The sequence below is a fragment of the Neovison vison genome, chromosome X (genome assembly GCF_020171115.1).
Source record: "Neovison vison isolate M4711 chromosome X, ASM_NN_V1, whole genome shotgun sequence".
Taxonomy (NCBI): Eukaryota; Metazoa; Chordata; class Mammalia; order Carnivora; family Mustelidae; genus Neogale; species Neogale vison.
The window spans coordinates 104,856,096-104,879,175 of NC_058105.1; the positions used below are offsets into that span (position 1 = coordinate 104,856,096).

Below are 23,080 nucleotides of genomic sequence, written 5' to 3' on the forward strand. Positions count from 1 at the left end.
AGAACTTATTCCTCGGTTCCCATGTATTCTTTCTCATTTCCTGCTTTGTTTATAAAGCTAACAGCAAATTACATAGGACAGCAGTGCCGAATCATGTTTCTTACCCAAGGCATCTGATTGTAGCAAGGGCTGTGTGTGTTTTAAAAGCCTCTACCTCGACTTGGGCAAATAGAACCTTCCTTTACCATGCTATTCCCGTCCTGCCTTTGAAACTTCTGAAAAGCCAGTGCAGAGTAATTGTTTCAGACATCTGCTTAGCATACTTTGAAGTGCATATAAGTTCTTTTTCGTTTCATTTGAACCCCAGCTGTCTTCACCGAAGTCTATAATCAATCTGAATTAAGTTGTCCTACTTCTCCTAATAAGTCTCTTATTAAGTTCTGCATCAGCCTCTTAGGGAGACTTAAAAGCTAATTCATGTAGAATTGCCATTTTCTACTAATTCATTTGTCAGCTCTCCAAATTCCAACGAAAACAATTGCAAAGACTATTAATTTGGCTCTTCATAAACAACTTATGTAAGTGTAGTATACATTGGAACTGAGCAAACGATTTAAAACAGTGGGTGGGAGAAAATGAGTTGATGACATTCAACACGCTTTCTTTTTGACTGTTTCGAGATGCCATCTACTTTCAAAGCATAAAGGCCTTTATTTAGTAAGAGAAACATCCTTCTGCTTTTACTTTCATAAATAAGATAATTACTGAGTGAACTTTGCTTAAAGATAGGGAAAGGCTTTAGAACAGTTGGAAGAGGAACATGGGTTTTTTTTATTATTGAACTTATTTTAATTTGGATTTCTTTGTATTCCTTTGATGGGCTGTGATAAAAGAGCTAGAATCGGTTACCATTGTTGTTACATTAAATCAGAGCTGTACAGCTCCTCTTCTGGTCATGGGATATTTAGGAGAACATGGATAATCAAAATGTTCAGCTGATGAGTTCATCTGACATTATTCTGCTAAGGAAGTATTTAATTAGATAATAAATATTTCTCCAAAGAATGTCATCCTTCCTACTATTTGAAAACAAGCATATCAAAACCTGATCCTTTAATATGCCAATCTTGTTTACTGAGGATTTACTCCAGAAGCTTTGTTTGTGGCTGGTTGTAATTATAAATACTATTCCTCAAGAGTCTTAGATCATAAAAAGACTCTTCAAAAGTTTAAGTAATAGACTGTCAGCATTAACGGATCTCGAAACTCAGTCATTCGTTCATTCATTCATGACATGGTTAAAACCTATACCCAGAGAAGTCTGATCTCATTATGGAGTATGAATGTTTATTTCATGAATAAAATTGTATTGGGGATCATATTAATGGCAGCTTAGTTTTTCTCGACATATTATTATACGGCAACAAGCCGAGGGAACAAGAATTTGTATTAGCTTGTGCATTTATATGCATGTACCACGTTAACAAGAAACAGTTTGGAAATGTGTGTTTACCTGACGTTCCATAGTTCCTTAGAAAATGGAAGCACATAGCAAGTGTATATTTTCATTCTCCTTTGGAGTCTGCCAAAGTCATAACAAGTTTAAAGTTCACAACTATGTTACTCTCCTACTGTAAACACAAGAAGGCATGACTTGAGAGCAAACAACCCAAGGAGTAGGCTCCTGCTGTCACATTTGGCTATTACAATTTTCAGAATTACACAGGGAACATAGGCACCAATATTATTGCCTTATACAACCTTATATTAACGAGGTTAAACAATGGCATTGAATAATTATTCTTGGTGAACCCAGTTCTCTGGGTATTATGGGAACACATGTGCTTATGAGACTAATGTAACCCTATGCTTTGAAGACGGTTAACTTTTTCATAATAGGAAGAGTCCATTTTTTTCATAGTAAGGTTATTTTATACTAAAATAATATTTTCAGTTACATTTTACAGAGTGCTTCTCAAACTCTTCTACTTCTCTTCTCTTAATGGCCAAGGAGTTGAAGCCCACTCTCTTCCCCTCCCACCTGCTTACCTCCTTTTACCAGGAGCATGAAGTTCCTTTGATGTTTCTTATTTTATTTTTTTACATCTCATGTCAGCTTTGTGATCTTCTCCATAAGGTATTAGTTCTGTTTGAATATGGAAGTGGCTTTCTCCAAAATCTTAAGTGAACGAATCCCCCAGGACATTTACCCATGGGTATGAAAACATAATTTGAGAAACGTGATATGAAAAAATGCCCAATTTGTGCAGGCAGCCTTCATCTTTTTCCATCAGCTTCTTTCTTTTATACACATCCACAAAGAGTAGATCCTTGCCATTTCAAATTTATCTTTTGCGTTTTTATCTGATCACTGTGACCCACAAGGTCCATGACTTAAAGAAGCTTTTTGTAATTTTGAGCACATATTCTTTGAAGCTTCTATGCAGCAGTCAATTAACTAATGACTTAACTTCTGTTATAGGTCACGTTCCCTGGAAACAGACCCTGAGAACAGGGCACTGGGTGCACATTGATTTATAAAGAGTGTGCTTTCAGGAGAAACCTGTATGGGAGTTAGGGAAACATAATGAGGGAGAAGAAGAGCCAAGCAAGTATGCCACCTCCAGCCAAATCTGGCTGTGCCCCGATCCACATAGAGAGAGTGCTGGCATACACACCGCATGACAGGGATGTCCTTTCACACCCCAGGTAATCCCTGGGGGAGTGGCCGGCAGTATGCTGGTAAATATGGATCAGTTAGCTCTGAGGTGGAGTGAATGCTCATTTGTACCATTTTCCAGCGGTGGGGTCCCTACTCCCACTGTGGCAGATTCAGGCTACCAACATAATCTCACTGAATGCAGAATTGGGAAGAGAAACACACAGTGGACTGTTGAACTCTGCTCCATCACACTGCTGACTGGGGCCCACTACTGGAGACAGAAGTTAACCTCCTGAGCCAGGAATGTGTGTTGCCTCTTGGGCTCAGGGGCTCCCATCAGCAGAGGTCACCTTTCTGAAAAAGAGAGGCAGCCATGAGATGCTGGTGACCATTAGTCACAGCAGGGGGAAGAGATGTCAGGCCAGGGAAAGTGTCTCCAGCCAGGGACCCTAGTAAGTCGTTCAGCCTCTGCATCTCGACGTGCGTGGCCTTCTTAATGCTGTTTAGCTCTTGTACATGTAATAATTATCTAGAATCAATGAAGATTGTGTTTCTTCATGAAAAATCTAGCTTCCCTCTGCCCTACCTCCTAGGTACTTACTGGAATTGATAATGAAAAAGAAGAGTTAATGAAAAGGTCTAAGAAAGGGATGATTGTTAGTAAGAAAATGACTTCATAAGTGACTTGGGCTTCATAGATATGTAATCTATAAGTGTCTGAGTTGATCAGCTATTTATGCATTTGAAGACTTGAGTTACCAAGACATAGTCATTGAGAATGTCAAGAATTTTCTATGGCAGTGGTTGTCATCTTAGTGAGCATCAGAATCACCTGGAGGGCTTGTGGAAAGCCAGAGCTTCCAATTCAGGGGTTCTGGAACACAGCTGCATTTCTAACTAGTTTCCTGGTGATGGTGATGCTCTTAGTCCAGGGACACATTAAGAGCCACCATTCCAGGGGCACCTGGGTGCAGTGGGTTAAGGCCTCTGCCTTCAATTCAGGTCATGATCCCAGGATCCTGGGATCGAGCCCCGCATTGGCCCCCACATCAGGATCCCCACTCAGCAGGGAGCCTGCTTCCTCCTCTCTCTCTGCCTGCCTCTCTGCCTACTTGTGATCTCTGTCTGTCAGATAAATAAATAACTCTTAAAAACAAAAAAAGTACCATCATTCCATTATGAACCTGTTATATTTATACATACACACACATATGTATGTATATATATACACATATACACACATACATAATGTAAAATAATATATATAATTTATATATAAAATATATAAAAATTATATATGAAATAATATATAATATATACATATAAATACAACATATCTACAAATAAATATATATACAATAAATATTTTGTTTGTTGTTAATAATCAGTTCTTCAATAATTCTTCTGTAAATATATCACTTATTCTTTTGTATTTATCAACATCCAGAACATTTAATTCAAAAATGAATGCAGGCACCATGGCCTTCTGTGAGAGTGATTGATAGCTTAGGTAGGGAGCATAGTTTCACTCAGAAACCTTGAAATGAATAATGACCTACCCTTTCTGAGTTTCTTGTGGAAGACGTTCGCAATTATTTATTCCAATTTTCCTATTAGTATTTTACTGGCACTCAGACAATTTGGGGGCTGCTTCAGATGATTTAGAGGTTAAATTGCCTTCCCACTGTTGATACTTTAAAATTAAGATATTTAGTCACATAATTTTTAACTCTGTCTGCATGTTATCACATTCACCAATGACAACAACTAAACTTAACCATTCTTCTCAGATCTTCTTCCTCTCCCTCTGCCCCTCTAGTTCATGCTCTCTGTCTCTCTATCTCCCTGTCTCTCTAAAGTAAATGAACTAAATCTTCAAAAAAATTCTCAGAATTTCCTGCTGAACATACAGAATATAAGTAAATATAGAGTTTCTGAAATTGAAGACCTTCAGAATAGTTGGGACTATTCAATTTTTGAAAATGAAAACCTGCTTGTTAGATATGAATACCGGGTAGTTTATACAGGAGTCCTGCATTTTATAACTTGTCACCCCATTTGAGGCTCTGTGTTCAGGGGAAGAGGATATATGTGTGGCGAGATGGAGACAGATGCGAGGTGGCACTGGGAGAGCAATGGGGGAGAAAGCAGGAAGGAGAATGAACTGCAGTGACTGGGGAAGGGGGATTTTTTTCCCCCAAAGGTGGTGCAAAATCAGTTCATTAAATGCCTGTGGAAAAAAAAATCATTGTTATGGTGTGGGGTGAGTGGTATATGTACGAAGAATCATTGGATAAATATAATAGAAACACATGTCTTTAAATATGCTTTGATATTAAAAAAGAAACATTCTGAGGGGTTTGAAGTGGCGGGGGGGGTGGGAGGTTGGGGTACCAGGTGGTGGGTATTATAGAGGGCACGGCTTGCATGGAGCACTGGGTGTGGTGAAAAAATAATGAATACTGTTTTTCTGAAAATAAATAAATTGAAAAAAAAAAAAAAGAAACATTCCAAACAAACTTTCCCCTTTATTCTGGGTTCCTGGCAGGAGTAGAGGTGGGGGTTACATTAAAAGTAATTTGATTAATGTTCAATGTGAAATTGAAATAACTAGTATAAACCCACTCAAATCAAGTATACATTAAATAATTGAGTTAACTGAATTAGGCAGAGTAAGGGCACATTGATTTTCAATGTTTTTAAAAATTGGTCCACATATCATTGTTATGTTTTTGTTTGTAAACTTCAATATTTATTAAGTTTCCACGGTGTGTTCAGTCCTGAAATGTCAAACTCTCTTAACCAGAACGAGGCTGGAGAATCTAACACTAATATAGATTTCTATTTCCTTTTAAAGAATCGATTTTTATGGTGAATTTTTTTTCTTCATGCAGCAAAGAGCCTGCTGGTTCTGTTTCAAAGCACACATGTTTTTAGAAGTCTTATTCCCTGGGATTCCACATTATTATGGACTCAGTGGGCTAATTGAGAACTTTTTCCTACCAGATATTCAAGTCCTATCATCATGATCTTAACATGGCATTAAACAAGTTGGCAAAGAGAATAAAGTCAGTTTTTCAACCATATATGCCAAAGTGTAGTAATTAATTAAGTAGAAAAACTCAAGTGAATGTAGGAAGTAAGCAGCATATATTGGTTTGTTTTTCAGAACCAGTGACAAAGCAACACTGAGTTTCATCTTACTGACTGATCTTCCTACTTTAAAACATTTTAACCCAGTTTGGCATCTATATATTGCTGTGAACTTAAATCCTATTAGGTCTTAATTAAATAATTATCATTTAATCGCCCTGTGGTTTAAGGCTTTTGTGCATCCCAAGGACAAGTAGGCCACATACAACAACATTTCACCCACTTCCCCCTCCTCTTGTCAGTTTGCTGTCAATGTCAACATATTTCTAGCAGGGACAAGGCTAAAGCCAGAGAATGGTTCATTGTTATCAGCCTACACAAACCCAGTTACTAGAATCACCACAAGGGTTTCCCAATAGAATGGTAACTTTTGTGCATCCAGGAAAGCATAAAATTAAAAGAAACATAAGCTAAACAAATGAGCATAAGTTCCATTGATCCTTTGGCTCACACAGGGAATAAAATATTACCTTTGGAAGCACTCTGACATTTTGTTATAAAGGTTGAAAGAAGACATTTCCAAGGTTGTCTCAGTGTTGAAATTGCCTGGGGGTTGGGGTTGAGTGTCAGATGCAAGATGGGTCTTAATGAAATCTGACCCACTTTGACTTTCAAAAAAAATCTTGAATTCTTAGTGAAAAGGTTTTTTTCAGATTTTAAAGCCTTTTTTCCAACTGAAACAGTATTCTCCTTTAAATAATCGATATAGCATCACTCACTCAGATTTTTGAGGATGCTATCATACTCCTCTTTTGAAAAAGGAAAAATTCTATTACTATTAAAGTGTGATGTCTTTGTTACTTGAATACTAATCACTTTTTTCTTTTTTTTTCAATTTATTTATTTTCAGAAAAACATTATTCATTATTTTTTCACCACACCCAGTGCTCCATGCAAGCCGTGCCCTCTATAATACCCACCACCTGGTACCCCAACCTCCCACACCCCCGCCACTTCAAACCCCTCAGATTGTTTTTCAGAGTCCATAATCACTTTTTTTTAAAGCTACGTTTGGCCAATGACTTTGAGGTTTTGTTGTTGTTTTTTTTTTTTTGAAATAACATTTAAGTACGTTGATTAGACAGCTTGACACTTAGACACATTTGTGTAAGTAGTAATTTATTCATCATTCACACATACTTAAGTGGACATTATCATGATAGCAGTTGTCAGAACAGAACACAACAAGCTATGAATTTAGCTCTTATTTTAAGATGTTATCAGAAAAACCAGGGGAATATCTTGAAAATGAAAGTTCTCAATAATGTGAAAAACAGGGAGAACTGAGTCAATTCTTGGTTCCACTTAAGAGGCTAGATCTTTTGCACACACATGTATATATTGAGATAAAAATAATAGCCACTAAGGTGCCTGGTTGGCTCAGTCAATTAAGCATCTGACTCTTGGTTTCAGCTTAGGTAATGATCTCAGGGTCATGAGATGGAGCCTCACATCAGGCTCCACATTCAGTGCAGAGTCTGCTTATCCCTCTCTCACTCCTTGTGTCCCTCCTCTCTCTCTCTCTTCTGCCCCTCTCCCCCTCCTTAAAATAAAATAAAGTCTTTAATAATGATAATAATAATAGCCACTAATGTTTCTGGAGGGACAACATAGCTTGCAAGCAAATACGTAAGACTTTCTTTTTAGCCAAGGGATATAATTAAATGAAAATGAACCATTGTAAAAAATTTACCAGTCTGATTCTTAGACATACTGTCGCATTGATTTTGAGGAAGAAAATCTATTTTATGTTCATTTCATATCTTAGTCTTTTGTTGTTCTCTTTGTAGGAAAGAAAGGTATTTTGGAAAGACTAAAACCATTTATTAAACTCAGGAGCTACAATAATCTGAAAAGAAAAGTAGATACTGAAGTGCATTTTACCATCCTTCTCTGCCCTCCTCCATTTAATTATTTTTATCTCAGCTCTTCGAAAATTTATATACATCTCTGGTTTAGTTCTGTTTTCATATTTCTAAGTTGATAACAATATATTGAATGGAAAATCAATTCAGCAAAAATTCATTTTGTTTCAATAGTGATTGCCTTCCCCATGGAACTAAAATTAAATAATTGTGCCCAGTATAAAGCAAACTAGGTGTAGCATATCGCACAGGTAACCCCACAACCCTAGATTCGTCTATTAATTATTATTCATACATGCCAAGGTAGCTTAATTTGTCTTAACAGAAAAAAAGTGTCTCTTGGGAACCACTACATACCATACCATACCATCCTTTGTCCTGCATTTGCTTGGTCAAAAATGTGGCATTTAGGGGCTGCCTGGGTGGCTCAGTGGGTTAAGCCTCTGCCTTCAGCTCAGGTCATGATCTCAGGGTCCTGGGATCGAGTCCTGCATCGGCCTCTCTGCTAGGCAGGCAGCCTGTTCCTTCCTCATTCTCTCTCTCTCTCTCTCTCTCTCTACTTGTGATCTCTCTCTGTCAAATAAATAAAATCTTTTTTAAAAAATGCGGCATTTAGTAGCTATGGGTAAGTTTTGGCTTGGGATTTGTTTCTTTATAAGCCTTGTGTAATAACAATCATCATTTAAATAAAATCATAACCATTAGAGTTAGGCTGCATAGTTATAGGAACGTGGTCTCTTTTGTGCACTGCCGTTTCCCTGGTGCTTGAACATTCCCTGGCATAAATAGGTGCTCAATAGTATTTCTTGCCATGAGTGAATAAATAAACTTGCACAAAAGTGAGGGACAGAATGGTCTCTTTCAGATACATAAGAACTGTACATATTATTGTACAGATGGTTTGCTCCCATTGGTCACCATTCTAATTTGAGCCATTGTTCCTTCTTGCCCAAATCTGCAGACACTCATTTTCATTCTTTTCTCCTTTCTGAAATGACCACAGGCTTACACTGGTCTACTTGGGATTTTCTAGATGAACATGCCACGCCCTGAGAACATGACTTTTCTGTTATTGCCCTCCTTATCTACTCAGGGAGTTGCTCCCACCCTGCCTCAGTCTCCTGTGCACTTTGCAAACCCCAGTGACACAACTTCTCATAGCATGATTACATTGTTCTTTCCATAACCCACATAGTTGTGTATCTCTGGCGGGAGTCCCATTTTCCATTGCATAGTATATGCATAGTACGTATATGGGTCGTACATAGTAGATATAAAATAAGAGTTTTTGGCTGAGTAGTAATGAAATCTAATTAAAACAGTTGCTGAGAATATGATAGTTCCCTTTTTTTTAGATTTTATTTATTTTTTTGACATACAAAGATCACAAGTAGGCAGTGAGGCAGGCAGAGAGAGAGGGAGGGAAACAAGCTCCCTGCCGAGCCGAAAGCCCGATGCGGGACTAGATCCCAGGACTCTGGGATCATGACCGGAGCTGAAGGCAGAGGCTTTAACCCACTGAGCCACCCAGGCACCCCTGATAGTTCCCTTTTGCAGAAACCTTCCTTATCTGCCCTGCAAAGGCTACTCATTCATACCCACTACAACCTTGCTCCCAGAAAACTCCCATGAGGGACGTCTTGGTGGCTCAGATACTGGAGTGCCACGCTTTTGATTTCGACTCAGGTCACAATCTCAGGGTGGTAGGATAGAGCCCCAGCCAGGCTCTGTGTTGAGCTGAGTGTGGTGTCTGCTTGAGATTCTCTGTCCCTTCGCTCCTTACCCCACTTGGGCTCTCTCTTAGGCAAACAAACAAATAAATAAAATATTTATTAAAAGAAAAGAAAATGCCCATGATTAGTCTTCCACAACTGCCCTGTACTTCATGTTTCACCTTATTAAAGACTATTTGTCCTTCCACAAACACATTAAGCTTTCCTATTCCTTACCCTTTGTTCAAGCTTTGAACAAGTGTCTTTCTTCCTCTTGCCATATCAGTGTTTATCAGTTTTATGTCTAGTTCAAGGAAACCTTATAAAGACAGAGGAGAGACAGAATTCCGCTCCTCCACCACAGGGGAATATCTGAAGTTGACTCCAATGTGACAGCTACCCCAGAAAGGATCTAAGTCTGTGGCTCTCAGGGATGAGCTCACCACCCTCTGCTTTGCAAAGTCTCCCTGAAGCAGACCAAATAAGACCTTGGGTGACTTTGTGTTCCCCAAGTTGCCTGAGGCACTGCTCAACTGGTTGTAGGAGAAATAGACCCGAACGCCTCATTCATCTTCGCAACAGTCCTGAGGTGCCCGTGTCCCCATTCCCCTTCTACACAAGATGAAATGCATGCAAATAGTTGTAAATGAATTTTTTTTCTCTAGTAGAAAACCCCAAACATGAGAGAGAAGAGGAGGGAGAGATAAAGAGAGTGAGCGAGAGACACAAGTCATTCCTCATTTCAACCCCAACATTTATGAAGTAGATGTTGGGCAAAGTAGAGTAAGGTATCTGTGTCTTTGAAGAGATAGCCTCCTATGCCAAGGCTCACCAATTTAGCAGGGGAGCTCAGATTGGATTTCAGCCCCATTGGCCCTTTTGGGCTAACATTCTACAATTGTACATGGAAACCCTGGGATGGACCTTGTTACCTTTTCCTATATAAATATTCTTTTTTTTGCATGCCTTATCTAATACTTTTTAAATTTTATTTTGTTTTTTTTCAGTGTTCCAAAATTCATTGTTTATGCACCACACCCAATGCTCCATGCCATACGTGTTCTTAACGTTTTCATTCAGCCTTGCCACAGGGCCCTCTGGAAGACTACACCAAGGTGTATCACGATCAGCAGATCATATTGTCCTTAAATAGATTTCTTCTCAATTTTTCCCACTTGCTCCATTTCTCTGAAAACTCTCTGGTCGGCACCCAAAACTAGAATGTTGTGTTCTTGCCCAGAGGCTTAGAGGCATGTCAGAAATGAACACAGGCTCCAACATAACATAAATCAAGTAACAGATGTAAAGAATTCGGTTATGGAAGCTGAAGGAAATAAGCTGGCTTTTTTTAAAGTTTTTTATTTATCTGACAGAGAGAGAGAGCACACAGCAGAGGGAGTGGCAGAGGTAGAGGGAGAAGCAGGCTCCCCACTGAGCAGAGAGCCTGATGCAGGACTCAATCCCAGGACCCTGGGATCATGACCTGAGCTGAAGGCAGATACTTAACTGACTGAGCCACCCAAGTGCCCCTAAGCTGACTTATTTAATTTAGGCATTCGCTGTCAGATTTTTATTGGAAACTGTGGTGATGAAGCAACTTGAGAATACCCATTGGTGTGAAGTATTAGTAATTAATGCAAAAAGGCTCAATTCTCTTAACTGTTTATTCTTTAGTAAAAATGTATTGAGGCATTATCATGTGCTGCATCCAGGCATACCTTGGTGAAAAAATTATATAGAATTCCCTTAATGAAGATTAGGGTCTTGGGGTGGGACAGATGATGAATTAATAAATAGGCAAATGTATATACACTTTGAAATTGCCATCTGGGCCAAGAAGAAAGGGGGCTAAGAGGGAGAAAAATAGGAAGAGCCCTCTTTAACTAGGGAAACCAGGGATGGGCTCATTTTCACAGTTGCATTAAGTGAGCTCTGAGGTTCATGAATGAAAGCCAGCCATGCAGAGAGTACAGACAGAAAACTCCAGGCTGAGGGAACAGCAAACACAAAGGGTCTAAGCCAAGAATAAATTTGGTGAGTTCTAGGAACACAGCACCTTGCAAGTTCTTGTCAAAAATGCCAGCTTTTCAAGTCCACCCTGGACCTGTGGAATCAAAAACACTGGAGACAAGGGGTGCCCAGATGGCTCAGTCAGTGGAGCATCCTACTCTTGGTTTCGGCTCAGGTCATGATCTTAGGGTCATGAGATCGAGCCCTGCGTTGGGCTCCAAACTCAGTGCAGAGTTCGCTTCAGATTCTCTCTGCCTCTCTCTCTCTCTCTTTCTTCCCACCCCTCACCCCACGTGCTCTCACTCTCTTTTTCTCTCTTGTTCTCTCAAATAAATAAATAAAATAAACAAACAAAACAAATAGAATGCTGGAGACAGGAGCCTGCAGGCTCTGTGTTAACAAATGCTCCAAAGTAACGATGAGGCTGCTCTTAAGTGAGGACCACTGCCTTCCGGGGAGGTGTGAGCCATGTAGGGAAAGGTGAGAACAAGACAGGGGCAGTGGCAGTAGTAATTGTGGGCACAGACCATGAACATTTTAGATTGTCAGAAACGTTTGCAAATCCAAAAAAACCTGTTAACTATAAAACCTAAGCTGTCTGAAATAACTCCTGAATTTGAGTATCAATGTCTTTGTGGTTGATATTTTTAATGGCTTATGGATTATTACTTGTTTTTTTTAAAGATTTTATTTATTTATTTATTTGACAGAGAGAGATCACAAGTAGGCAGAGAGGCAGGCAGAGAGAGAGAGGGAAGCAGGCTCCCTGCTGAGCAGAGAGCCTGATGTGGGGCTCGATCCCAGGACCCTGAGATCATGATCTGAGCCGAAGGCAGCGGCTTAACCCACTGAGCCACCCAGGTGCCCCTATTACTTATTTTTAAATAAGTAAACAGATTTCATTAACTGACATTTCGCTTGATGTTTTGTCACATGTAATTAAAATTTCTCAGATAGAAAATATTGGCATGTCTTCTGCTTCCTTAGCAGCCTAAAAACATGACTTGCTTAAATGATTTATTTATACTCATTAGGGACCTTTTTATTTTAATTGTGCATGTTTTGCATTGAGCCTCTGCAGAACAAGGGTGAACTACCTTCTTAGGTCTTTTAACAAAGTCATGCAAAGGCTACGGAAAGCTGGAAATGGGTTGTTTGTTTGTTTGTTGTGGGGTTTTTTGGTTTGTTTGCTTTTTTTTCTGTGAAGAGAAAATAATTAGCAGTCACAGTTGAGATTACAGAAACAGGTTTCCAAGGAAATTAAAGTCACTTGTTCTTATAAGTAAAAACCTGTCCTTCATGATCAATTCTGTCTTGTTCCTCATTCCTAATTTATATCTGTGAAGGCAAAATGAACAACATGCATAAAAAAGGAGGTAGACATTATTAGTGTGGTAGAGCTGTAATTCAGCTCTTACTTTCAGAACCTTGACGTTATGAGCTTCATAGTGAAGCCATGTCCAAAAAGATGAAGAATTACGATGGATGCAAATGAGAAGATGTTAAAAAAGAATTTATGCTTTTGTGTTCGGGTGTGCGTTCTTTTTCGAGAAAAAAAACTAGAGATACTTTTTTCATAAAAATGCAGGGATTCTTTATGGGAAAAACCCAGCAGTTAATTGCTATTCTCTGCGCGACACAAATTTTGAAAGTGTGGTGACTCTGAGGGAAACCAGGAGCTAAAATATGATTACTGATAATTGTTTGGGAAATAAAGGCCCCAAATTTCTTCATACCTACAAACTTCATATTGTTTTCCTAAGATCTGGGTGCTTTTTTTTTTTTTTTTACTTGAACTTAACTTCCTTCTAAGTCATCCTCATTATGCTACATCTAGGTCATTTGTTCTGAGTCTGTTTCATTATTTATGTCCTTATTCTGTTTGTTGGTCAAAAGTGGTCATGCCCAACTATGAAAACATGCAAAAATGGCCCCGAAAGCTGAACGCAGGGAAGACAATGAAAAGAAACAGCATAATATTTTGCCTTCAGGCTACCACAATGAATGCTGATGCTGGAAAGGAATGCGGCCGCATCTCTATTAAAAAAGAGTACATGTTTCAATGGCATAATTTATTGTCAAGAAAGTCTACCAGAGGCAGAAGTGATATGAAAGGCAGAGGGATGTCTCAGCTCCATACACTCCCTCAGCATTTGACAGAGATCAAGGAGTTAATCTTATGGAAAGGATGGCTGTTCTCCATTTTGTTGGAGATCTGTGAGCTAGCCTCATAATGTTAATAATGAGAATTCACCTAAGAAGCCTCTTGAAGAAAAACAAACAAACAAAAAAAGGTGTCTGACCTCTGAAGTTCAAGGGTAAAGGAGATTGAGGAACTGGATGAAGTTCATCTATGTAGTAGATGCTGTAGGCACCCCATCCAGAGGCCTTCACTAAACTGGTGCACTCATCCCCCAGCCACTGAGAGTTGGCTGCTGAAAGACTCGTCGTTGCACCCTTTTCCAGAAAACCTCCCTGGGGCAAAAAGTCTGGGAAATTACACCACCTTTTTCCTACTCAGACTGCCAGAAGGCAGCTAGTGGCCAATAACCAATTGAGATTGCGGTAGAAAAGGACAACCCCTTTGTCTCAACATGGAACGGACTATGGTATATATTTGTTCTCCCGAGCTCCCCATGGGATCAAGCTGATGTTGGGCTCCAGCTGAGACAACATCCTTACTTAGCTTGTCCCCTCTGCCTGCTCCTCTCACTTAAGATCGTTCAGACTCTGCTTCTCCAAATCCCTAGCCTAAGTCAGTAGATGGCTGAGACAAATGCTGAACCTCCACCCTGGGCACCACACCAGGCAGTAACCCAACCAGAGTAAAGAGCCAAGAATTACAGTTAACAATGGACATTTCCAAGCCACATGCATTTCATGAAAGGCTTTCCTACATCTTATCTTGTGTTTCTTTGTTATTCATCCAATGACATTTGAGTAGCTCATGTCCCCCAGGTATTTTTGAAGCTCCAGTAGGCCTCTGATCCTCTAAGCAAAGCAGCATATGGTCCTTGACTCTCTTGGCCCCATTGGTGGGCATTCATTCCCATCAGGATAATGAAGCCATCCAGAAATGCAGAAGCTGCAAAACACAGCTGGGCTGTACCTGCCCCCAGTTCATGGGTAACTGGGTCCTATGAGGACTTCCCTGCACCTCACGTAGGAGTTCTAATAGTGCTACTCAAGTCCTTGATTTGCAGGACATGACTTCCATATCCTCCCCATCGCCTTCTCACTACTAACCCATTGTGAAAAATCCTGGGATTTTCCTAACATCTCCTCTTTGTAGACTGTTTTCTAGGGGATTTGGTTCTCAAACATTTGTTCAGTAAAGTTTCATTGTAGAGAGAAAGGCTACTAGTTACCACTTCATCTTTTAAGTAGTGTTTGTGACATAAAAATTCTCCCCCCAGCGTATATAGCCTTAGAATGGCCTTTCATCATCAGACTCGACTTATTTTGAATTTCTGGTACGTGACATGGGTCTTCAGTGAACGAGTAGGTTAAGATTTCAGGAAGAATGTTTAATGTCCCTAAGAAGGGAAGTTTTTCAGATTATCAGTGGCCCCATTAATATATAAATAAAACACTTTATATGTGTGTACATGTGATATGTATCATGTCACACAGTTTATAAATAAACTCCTAGGTGGGTTGCTAATTCACGCATCCCAGAGCCTCCTCCCCTCTATGCCTGCTTGAGGAGCATATCAATGCCTAGAAGTGTACTAAGTAAGTGTACTAAGTACTAAGTATGCTGCTCCTACTGTGGCCTTCTTCAGAGTGTCCTGGACCTCCACCACTGACTCCTCTGCTTGCTGTCCATCTACAAGCCTTCTCTTGCTTCACTTCCCTCCTAACCAGTTTAGATTCCATCGTATGTTTTTCAGTGACATTCCAGCTAAAATTTAAACTCCCTTGTCCCTGATAAAGAGACACCTGACATGACCCCAAACCTGGATCCACAGCTCTCTGCATGCTTACAAGGAACACTGTTGGAGAAGGAGAAAATAGGGTGAATGGGTTCAAGATTTCAAAAACAAAATGTCAGTCCTCAGCCTCCAGTGGGCCCTCAACACCATCTGGCAACCTCACTAGCTTCTGAGGTCAATTTCTGTCATGGTCTCTTGTCACACCTAATTCAAATGTTCCCACTTCCCCTGAATTCATGTTTTCATTCAACGAATACTTGTTGAACACCGATTTTATGCCAGTTCTACTGCTTCATACTTCATAGAGGAATCAGAGGCCCTCAAAGTACAAATCCCTTGACTTATTTTTTTCTAATCATTTAAATTGACCTTCTGTACCCAGTAGCACAGTCCCTTAACTATGAAGCCAAAGATTCTCCCTCCAAAATGGTGTTCTCTTGTTAATAGATAATTCCTTTCTTTAGTTGCAATATCATTGATACTAAAATCTTAAATCTATATTGGAACAAATCTTTAACTACGTAAGGATAAGCAACGCCCTGACAGTCAATTTAATTTCATAAAAAGAAGAAAAACTTGACATATCAGACTTACATATCCTTCTAAATCTGTACTTTTATATCTATAATCAGACAACATTTAATGAAGTGAAAATGTTGCCAGCATGAAACTAGTCATAATAAAATTAGACTTGGTTTGCTCTTTCATGGAGAATATATTCCAGATGTTTAAGTGATTCAAAGAAAACCCACAGTATAATGGCTCCCTTCCATGTTTTCTCACTCACTGCTTCCAAACTAGAATAAAATCTAATGATATTCTGGTCACATTTAAATAACAAGGGATATTGTTCAGAGGTAATGGTTCTTTTTTGACATTTCATGTTCAGAGTTCAATAACGTAAACATATACTTATATGAGTAATATTAAGAGCTCTAATATCAAAAAGATAATCAAACACAATGGGACATCCACTTAAATGACACAAGACCTGTATTGAGTCTTTTTTTTTAAGATTTTTTTTTAATTTATTCATTTGACAGAGAGAGATCACAGGTAGGCAGAGAGGCAGGCAGAGAGAGAGGAAAGGAGGCTCCCTGCTGAGCAGAGAACCCGATGCAGGGCTCAATCCCAGGACCCTGAGATCATGACCTGAGACAAAGGCAGAGGCTTAACCCACTGAGCCACCCAGGTGCCCCCTGTATTGAGTCTTTACGTAGCATGGCGTCTTGTGATTTGGTGTTTAGGGAGCCATATTTCTTACTTAGTACACTTCTAGGCATTGATATTCTACAACAGCAGTGAGCCATCCCCATACTTCCCCATACTTCCATATCACGGGGTACAGAAGTGCCACAGGAACCTAAGTAAGATGCCAAAGTAGAGGCTGACACAGACACTGTCCTACCTCCTTTTTCTCTTCCTCTCTTCTACCTGCAGTTACCTTTTTTCCTTTGTTCTCATGGGCTTAGTGCCCTCCTGATGATTCCTAGCTGGCTAAAGATTTTCATTCTGCTATGTCCTATTGTGATATCCCTCGAGGGTGAAACTTCCAACCAAATGATCACTTTACCAACTGACCTTCTCCTTGCCCACATCAAAGCTTCCTTTGATCCTAACAGAAATGTAATCCAGATTAAACTAAACATATGACTTTTGACCCCTTCGTTAATGATAATACTAGTAGTGGTAGTGGTGGTTGTCAGGGAGTGGTAGTAAAATTTATCATAGATTTCCTCTGTTCCAGCTCAGAACCTAGAGTTCAATAGTTAATTGAAAAAGTCAGTTCAATCAGGGAATCGTAAAAAAGTATGTCTTAAACATTTTATTCGATCTTAAAATAGTCAACCAGGATTTTAATGTTGTGTGAAGGTTTCTTCTTTAAGTGTAGATTCACTGATTAGACTTCTCCATAAATCACACTGATGATGAAGACTTTGTGATTTCCAGTTCCAGTTTCTTTCATGTAGACAGAGCACATCAGGAAACATGAAAGGCATTCTGAATACAGAACCCTTCTAAATTTTTCAGATTATTTTCCTAATCTTTTACAGTTGCCTTGTCTACACCCAGCTGAACAATATTTACTTCTCTTGTTCTTTTTAAAGCACCTTTCTAAAGGGTTTAATCTGGTTTTCATAGAAATAATAGCTTATTTTCTCTTAGACTTAAATTTCTTTGGTTTGTGAAATCTTTAATTAAATTATGTAATTGCTATACTAACTAGCAAAATCAGGTTCGAGACCATACACACAACTGAGAACTCTACTAATGAGAGCTGAAGGCTGTGCACCCTAGAAGATAGCTCTAACATTGTATTTAGAGGCTGTAGGAAGCCCCAGTCACTGTGTTTCACAGAAGCATGAAGACTGGCTAATCTGTTGAGTCTTAAGTAGAGACCAGTTAAGAGAATGTCTACAGTAATTGCTAGATGGGGGCAAAAAAAAAAAAAAAACAACCAGAAGCCACCAGATCCCATGATGACAGGGGCAGGGTGGGTAGGAGAGTGAGTGTTCTGATTAATGATATGTACTGGACCCTAATTTTTTTTTAAAGATTTTATTTATTTATTTGACAGAGAGAAATCACAAGTAGATGGAGAGGCAGGCAGAGAGAGAGAGGGAAGCAGGCTCCCTGCTGAGCAGAGAGCCCGATGCGGGACTCGATCCCAGGACCCTGGGATCATGACCTGAGCCGAAGGCAGCGGCTTAACCCACTGAGCCACCCAGGCGCCCTGGACCCTAATTTTTAATCACCTGCATTTTCAAAAATACCAATGGAGAATTAAAATCTGTATCTGGGACTCGGAGTGGGGGGTGGGGGAAGAAGTGAAAATCCAAATATTCTAATAAAAGGCATTTGAACATGTGCATGATGTAGTCCAAAGGGAGCTGATATCTGCACGTGACTGAGCTGGATACTCAGTGGCTGAGAGGCACACTGGTGAAGACAGATGATTAGCAGACAGAGTTAACCTGCACCTTTGTTGGACTCGGACTAGCTGCATGCCATCTCTGTAATGCTTTCCCATTTCCAGTTCCCACTCATATAATCTTTATTTATGGTTCCCAGAAACAGATGTTATCATCCAGAAGAGAATGCCTCCATTTGTAATTATTGCCCTTGTCCGGGTTTTTCCATTGACATTTAAGAAATCCATTTTCTAGAGGCGCCTGGGTGGCTCAGTCCATTAAGTCAACAACTCTTGATTTCGGCTCAGGTCATGATCTCGGGGGTCATGGGATGAAGCCCCACATAGGACTCCCTGCTGAGCTTCAGGATCCCTACCCCCCACCGCATACATGTGCACGTGTGCACACACACACACTCTCTCTCTCTCTCTCAAACAAATGAATCTTTAAAATAAATCTGTTCTCGGGCACCTAAGTGGCTCAGTCAGTTAGGCGTCTGCCTTTGGCTCAGGTCATGGTCCGAGGATCCTAGGATTGAGCCCTGCATCGAGCTCCCTGCTCATAGGAAGCCTGCTTCTCCCTCTCCCACTCCCCCAGCTTGTGTTCCCGCCCTCGCTGTCTCTCTCTCTCTGTCAAATAAATAAAATCTTTAGGGAGCCTGCTTCCTCCTCTCTCTCTCTCTGACTGTCTCTCTGCCTACTTGTGATCTCTCTCTGTCAAATAAATAAATAAAATCTTAAAATAAAATAAAATAAAATAAATCTGTTTTCTAACCTTTTATTACACAAAACAAAGTGATTATGGGTCATTTCCTTTTAGAGATACAAATTTACATTGATGGATTTTACCTCCATTCATGAGATTCTTTTAATCTCTATATTTATTCATAAGGCAATGGAATAATAATATTTACTATCAATCCCTATAAAAACTTTCTCTGACTGATTCCTATAGCATTCCACTGACATGAAGTTGAATAAAGATGAATACATCAGATAGGTTTTTTTTCATGTCTATGGTCAGACAGAAAGATTTCTTCTGTTTTCCTTTATTTTTATTTTTTATTAATACATAATTCACAAACAATAATATTCACACTTCAGGGACATCCACTTGGCTCAGCTGGTGGAGCCTGTGATGCTTGACTTCAGGGTCATGAGATTGAGCCCCACATCGGGTGTCCAGTTTACTTAATAAAAAAAAAAAAATTGGGGGGCGCCTGGGTGGCTCAGTGGGTTAGGCCTCTGCCTTCGGCTTGGGTCATGATCCCAGGGTCCTGGGATCGAGCCCCACATCAGGCTCTCTGCTCAGTGGGGAGCCTGCTTCCTCCTCTCTCTCTGCCTGTCTCTCTGCCTACTTGTGATCTCTGTCAATAAAATAAATAAATAAAATCTTTTAAATAAATACATAAATAAAATTTAAACTCACTCTTTTGAAGTATGCAATTCAGTAATGTTTTGTATATTCACAGGGTTGTGCTACCATCACCACTGTCTCATTACAGAACACTTCCATCGCTCCCAAAAGACACCCATGATTCTTTAATATAATATTCTTAATGCCTATTTTTAAAAAACATTAAATTCTGTAGAGTGATTATCACAATGTCTTATATTGTCTAAGAACTATATAAAGAGTCTTATATTCCATACAATACTACATTTTAGTGGTGAGATATTGAGGTTGATTTGATAGGACAATGCCATTCTTATTTAGAATGTACATACTGGCTCCTTCTCTTTAGAGTGGGAGGGAATTGGAGGGTCATAGATGAAGTCAGTGTAAACAGTGGTTTTATCAACATAGTGAACCAGAGAAATAACACCTACCCAGATCAAGCAAGTCAAAGCAGCATATATACCCGAGTAAGTGATGTTGTCCTTGTACATAGACATTACATTACACAAACTGTTCTCCTAAGTGAGGGAATTTGTCCCTTAGAAATTGTTCATTGGAACATTTGGACATCATGCATCATGTTAAAGATCCATAAATGTCATCTCAATAGGGTAGATATGATGCATGGTAATATCCTCCCCGTATCTGCACAGGGTTCTTCTACTCACTGGATCGTCATGATGCATTGCATCAGAGAATCCCATTCTAGTGCTTCAGAGACAGTAGAGAAGCCCCTTGGGAGCTCTCCTAAGTCATTGCTACAAGGACTAAAATACCAGGAGACCAGTCATTCCTAGGGCTTGACAAAATACCCTAATCTCTAAATGAATCTATTTATTATGCAGTTGGTACAGTGTGAATATAGTATCTTGTGATTGAATATATATTTTTATTATTTAAAAAAAGGGTCCATTTCTGGTTGCATGATGAGTAGAATTTAGAATCCAGCAGTGTATTTTTTTGTTACTTGGCCAATTCAGAATTACTTTGGAAAGTTATAGTATAATAGCTAAGAATATGTACTCTGGAGGCAAGCAACCCTGGTTATGTATCCCAGGTTCCTCCATTTTGACCCATTGAAACTTTGGCAAGATAAAACCTCTGCAAGTAGTTTTCTCACATGTAAAATGAGAATTCTCCAACTATACCCCATAGGATTACTTGGTAGGAATAAAATTATCATTATGTGGACAGAGCTTATCACAGGATTAGGCACCTAAGAAATGCTCTATAAGTATTAGTTATTATTATTATTCACCCATGCACAAGTGTTCATAGTTGCAATGGCATGTAATAGAGCAAATGTCACTAACTGCACCCTAAACAGAAAAAGATATCTTGTAGTTCCCATGTGTCTGTTTCTTTGCTTTAAATGTTCTCATTTTCCAACTTGCACTTGACTATTTCATATAGGCGCTTCGAGGAGAAATTACACCTCTGAAAGAGAATGTCAGCTACGTCAATGACCTTGCTCGTCAGCTCACTACGTTGGGCATTCAGCTGTCACCATATAACCTCAACATCCTGGAAGACCTGAACACCAGATGGAAACTTCTGCAGGTAGGCACATTATGAGCATTGCAGTTCCTTGATACAACAAGAGGATATATGGCTAAATCTTGTTTGTAAGGTACAAGAAAAGTCGTTTCTTTGTGTGATGTTCTGGATAATATTTTGTGAATGTAGAGTATTTTATACTATTTAGTAACTTCCTACAGAAATGTTTTCAGATCTACTAGTAATAATTTTTTTAAACAACTTAAAGTTAGACTTTCCTATATCTTGCAATAAATATGGGAAATAGTGCGGAATCATGACAGACGGACTTATTTACTATCATATAATTACTTTGTACTATTATTGCTTGGATTCTTTAAACATCTTTTATCTTTGGAATCCTAATTCAAATAACAGTCAATGATAAGACATATTCTAAAATCTTTTTTAAAAGAACATGTGAACCATGAGAGACTATGGATTCTGAAAACAATCTGAGGATTTTGAAGGGGTGGGGGTGGGAGGTTGGGGGAGCCAGGTGGTGGGTATTAGAGAGGGCACTGATTGCATGGAGCACTGGGTGTGATGAAAAAACAATGAATTCTGTTATGCTGAAAAGAAATTTTTTTAAAAAAACTAAAAAAAAAATGATTCCGAGACAATATAAATAAATAAATAAATTTAAGAAGAATAAGGAAAAAAAAGAACATTGTGGGGGCATCTGGGTGGCTCAGTGGGATAGGCCTCTACCTTCGGCTCAGGTCATGATCTCAGGGTCCTGGGATCACGTCCTGCATCGGGCTTTCTGCTCAGTAGGGAGCCTGCTTCCCCCTCTCTCTCTGCTTGCCTCTCTGCCTGCTTGTGATCTCTCTCTCTCTCTCTCTGTCAAATAAATAAATAAAATCTTAAAAAAGGGAAAAAGAACGTTGTGGGCGCCTGGGTGGCTCAGTGGGTTAAGCATCTGCCTTTGGCTCAGGTCATCATCCCAGGGTCCTGGGATCAAGCCCAGAGTTGGGTTCCCTGCTTCGTGGACCGTCTCCTGCTTCCTCTGCCACTCCCCCAACTTGTACTCACTCTCTCTCTCAAAAATAAACAATCTTTTTAAAAAAATATAAAAAGAACATCCTATCACAAACCTATATATGAAGGTTTTTCATAGGTTTGCTGAATAAATATAGGACCAGAAGCATGCTCAAAGTCATACTTACTAGCTTTGGGACCTTGGGCAAGTTATTTAAGCTTTCTGTGCTTCAGTCTCTCATCTGAAGAAAATGTGGATATTAAATGTTTCTAAAATACCAGTCTATTATTAGGACAAGTAAGTCAAAAGATGTGGGAAGTGCTTAGAACAGTATACATAGTTACATAGTAAATGCTGTATAAATTCTAGCTCTTGGTGTTATTGCAGTTATAATGATTATTATTATTATAGCATACAAGTTTTGGAATCAAACTTACTGAGTGACCTTGATGTCACTTGTCCTCTCTGATTGTCAGTTCTCTCGTCTCTAACATATTTGCTGTAATAGTAAACAAATTAGTTCACGTAGAGCTGTTAGTACAGTACCTGGCTCATAATAAGAACTCAGAAAATGTAGTGTGTGTCTCTGTGTTCCCCATGTGAGGGACACTGTGTAAAATACCCCAAAACCCTCAAACTGATTTTACTATGGAATTAGAGAATTGTTTTGTCTCCCTCTCCAGTTTCATAGGGTGTAGACATTATGCTTCTGAGAACAGAGAGGAAACTGAGTTTAAAAATATTTGTTTTCAGTGTTTTAATAGGAAAAAATGATAAAGCAGATAACTTTTTATATTGACAGTCCGTTTAGCAGTGTGATTGAAAATCCTGTTGAAGAATTGCTAGATCTTTCATAAAAACAAGTTCCAAATTCAAGACCTCTTGAGATCTCCTATAATGTAATTCTTGTTGTGATGGATAGTTTCAAAATATTTGTATGATAGACTGTTATAAGAGACATTGACTAAAGCAAGC

General features: G+C 39.2%; 1 protein-coding gene across 7 annotated transcripts in view; it reads left to right on the top strand.

The window, feature by feature from the left end:
* Positions 1–23,080, top strand: part of DMD (dystrophin) — a 1,990,807-nt gene that overhangs the window by 1,655,840 nt on the left and 311,887 nt on the right. For all 7 annotated transcript variants that reach the window (XM_044235639.1, XM_044235638.1, XM_044235634.1 and 4 more), the window contains one exon: positions 21,001–21,147. In XM_044235639.1, coding sequence (XP_044091574.1) covers positions 21,001–21,147 — 147 coding nt within the window. The remainder of the gene's footprint in view (positions 1–21,000; positions 21,148–23,080) is intronic.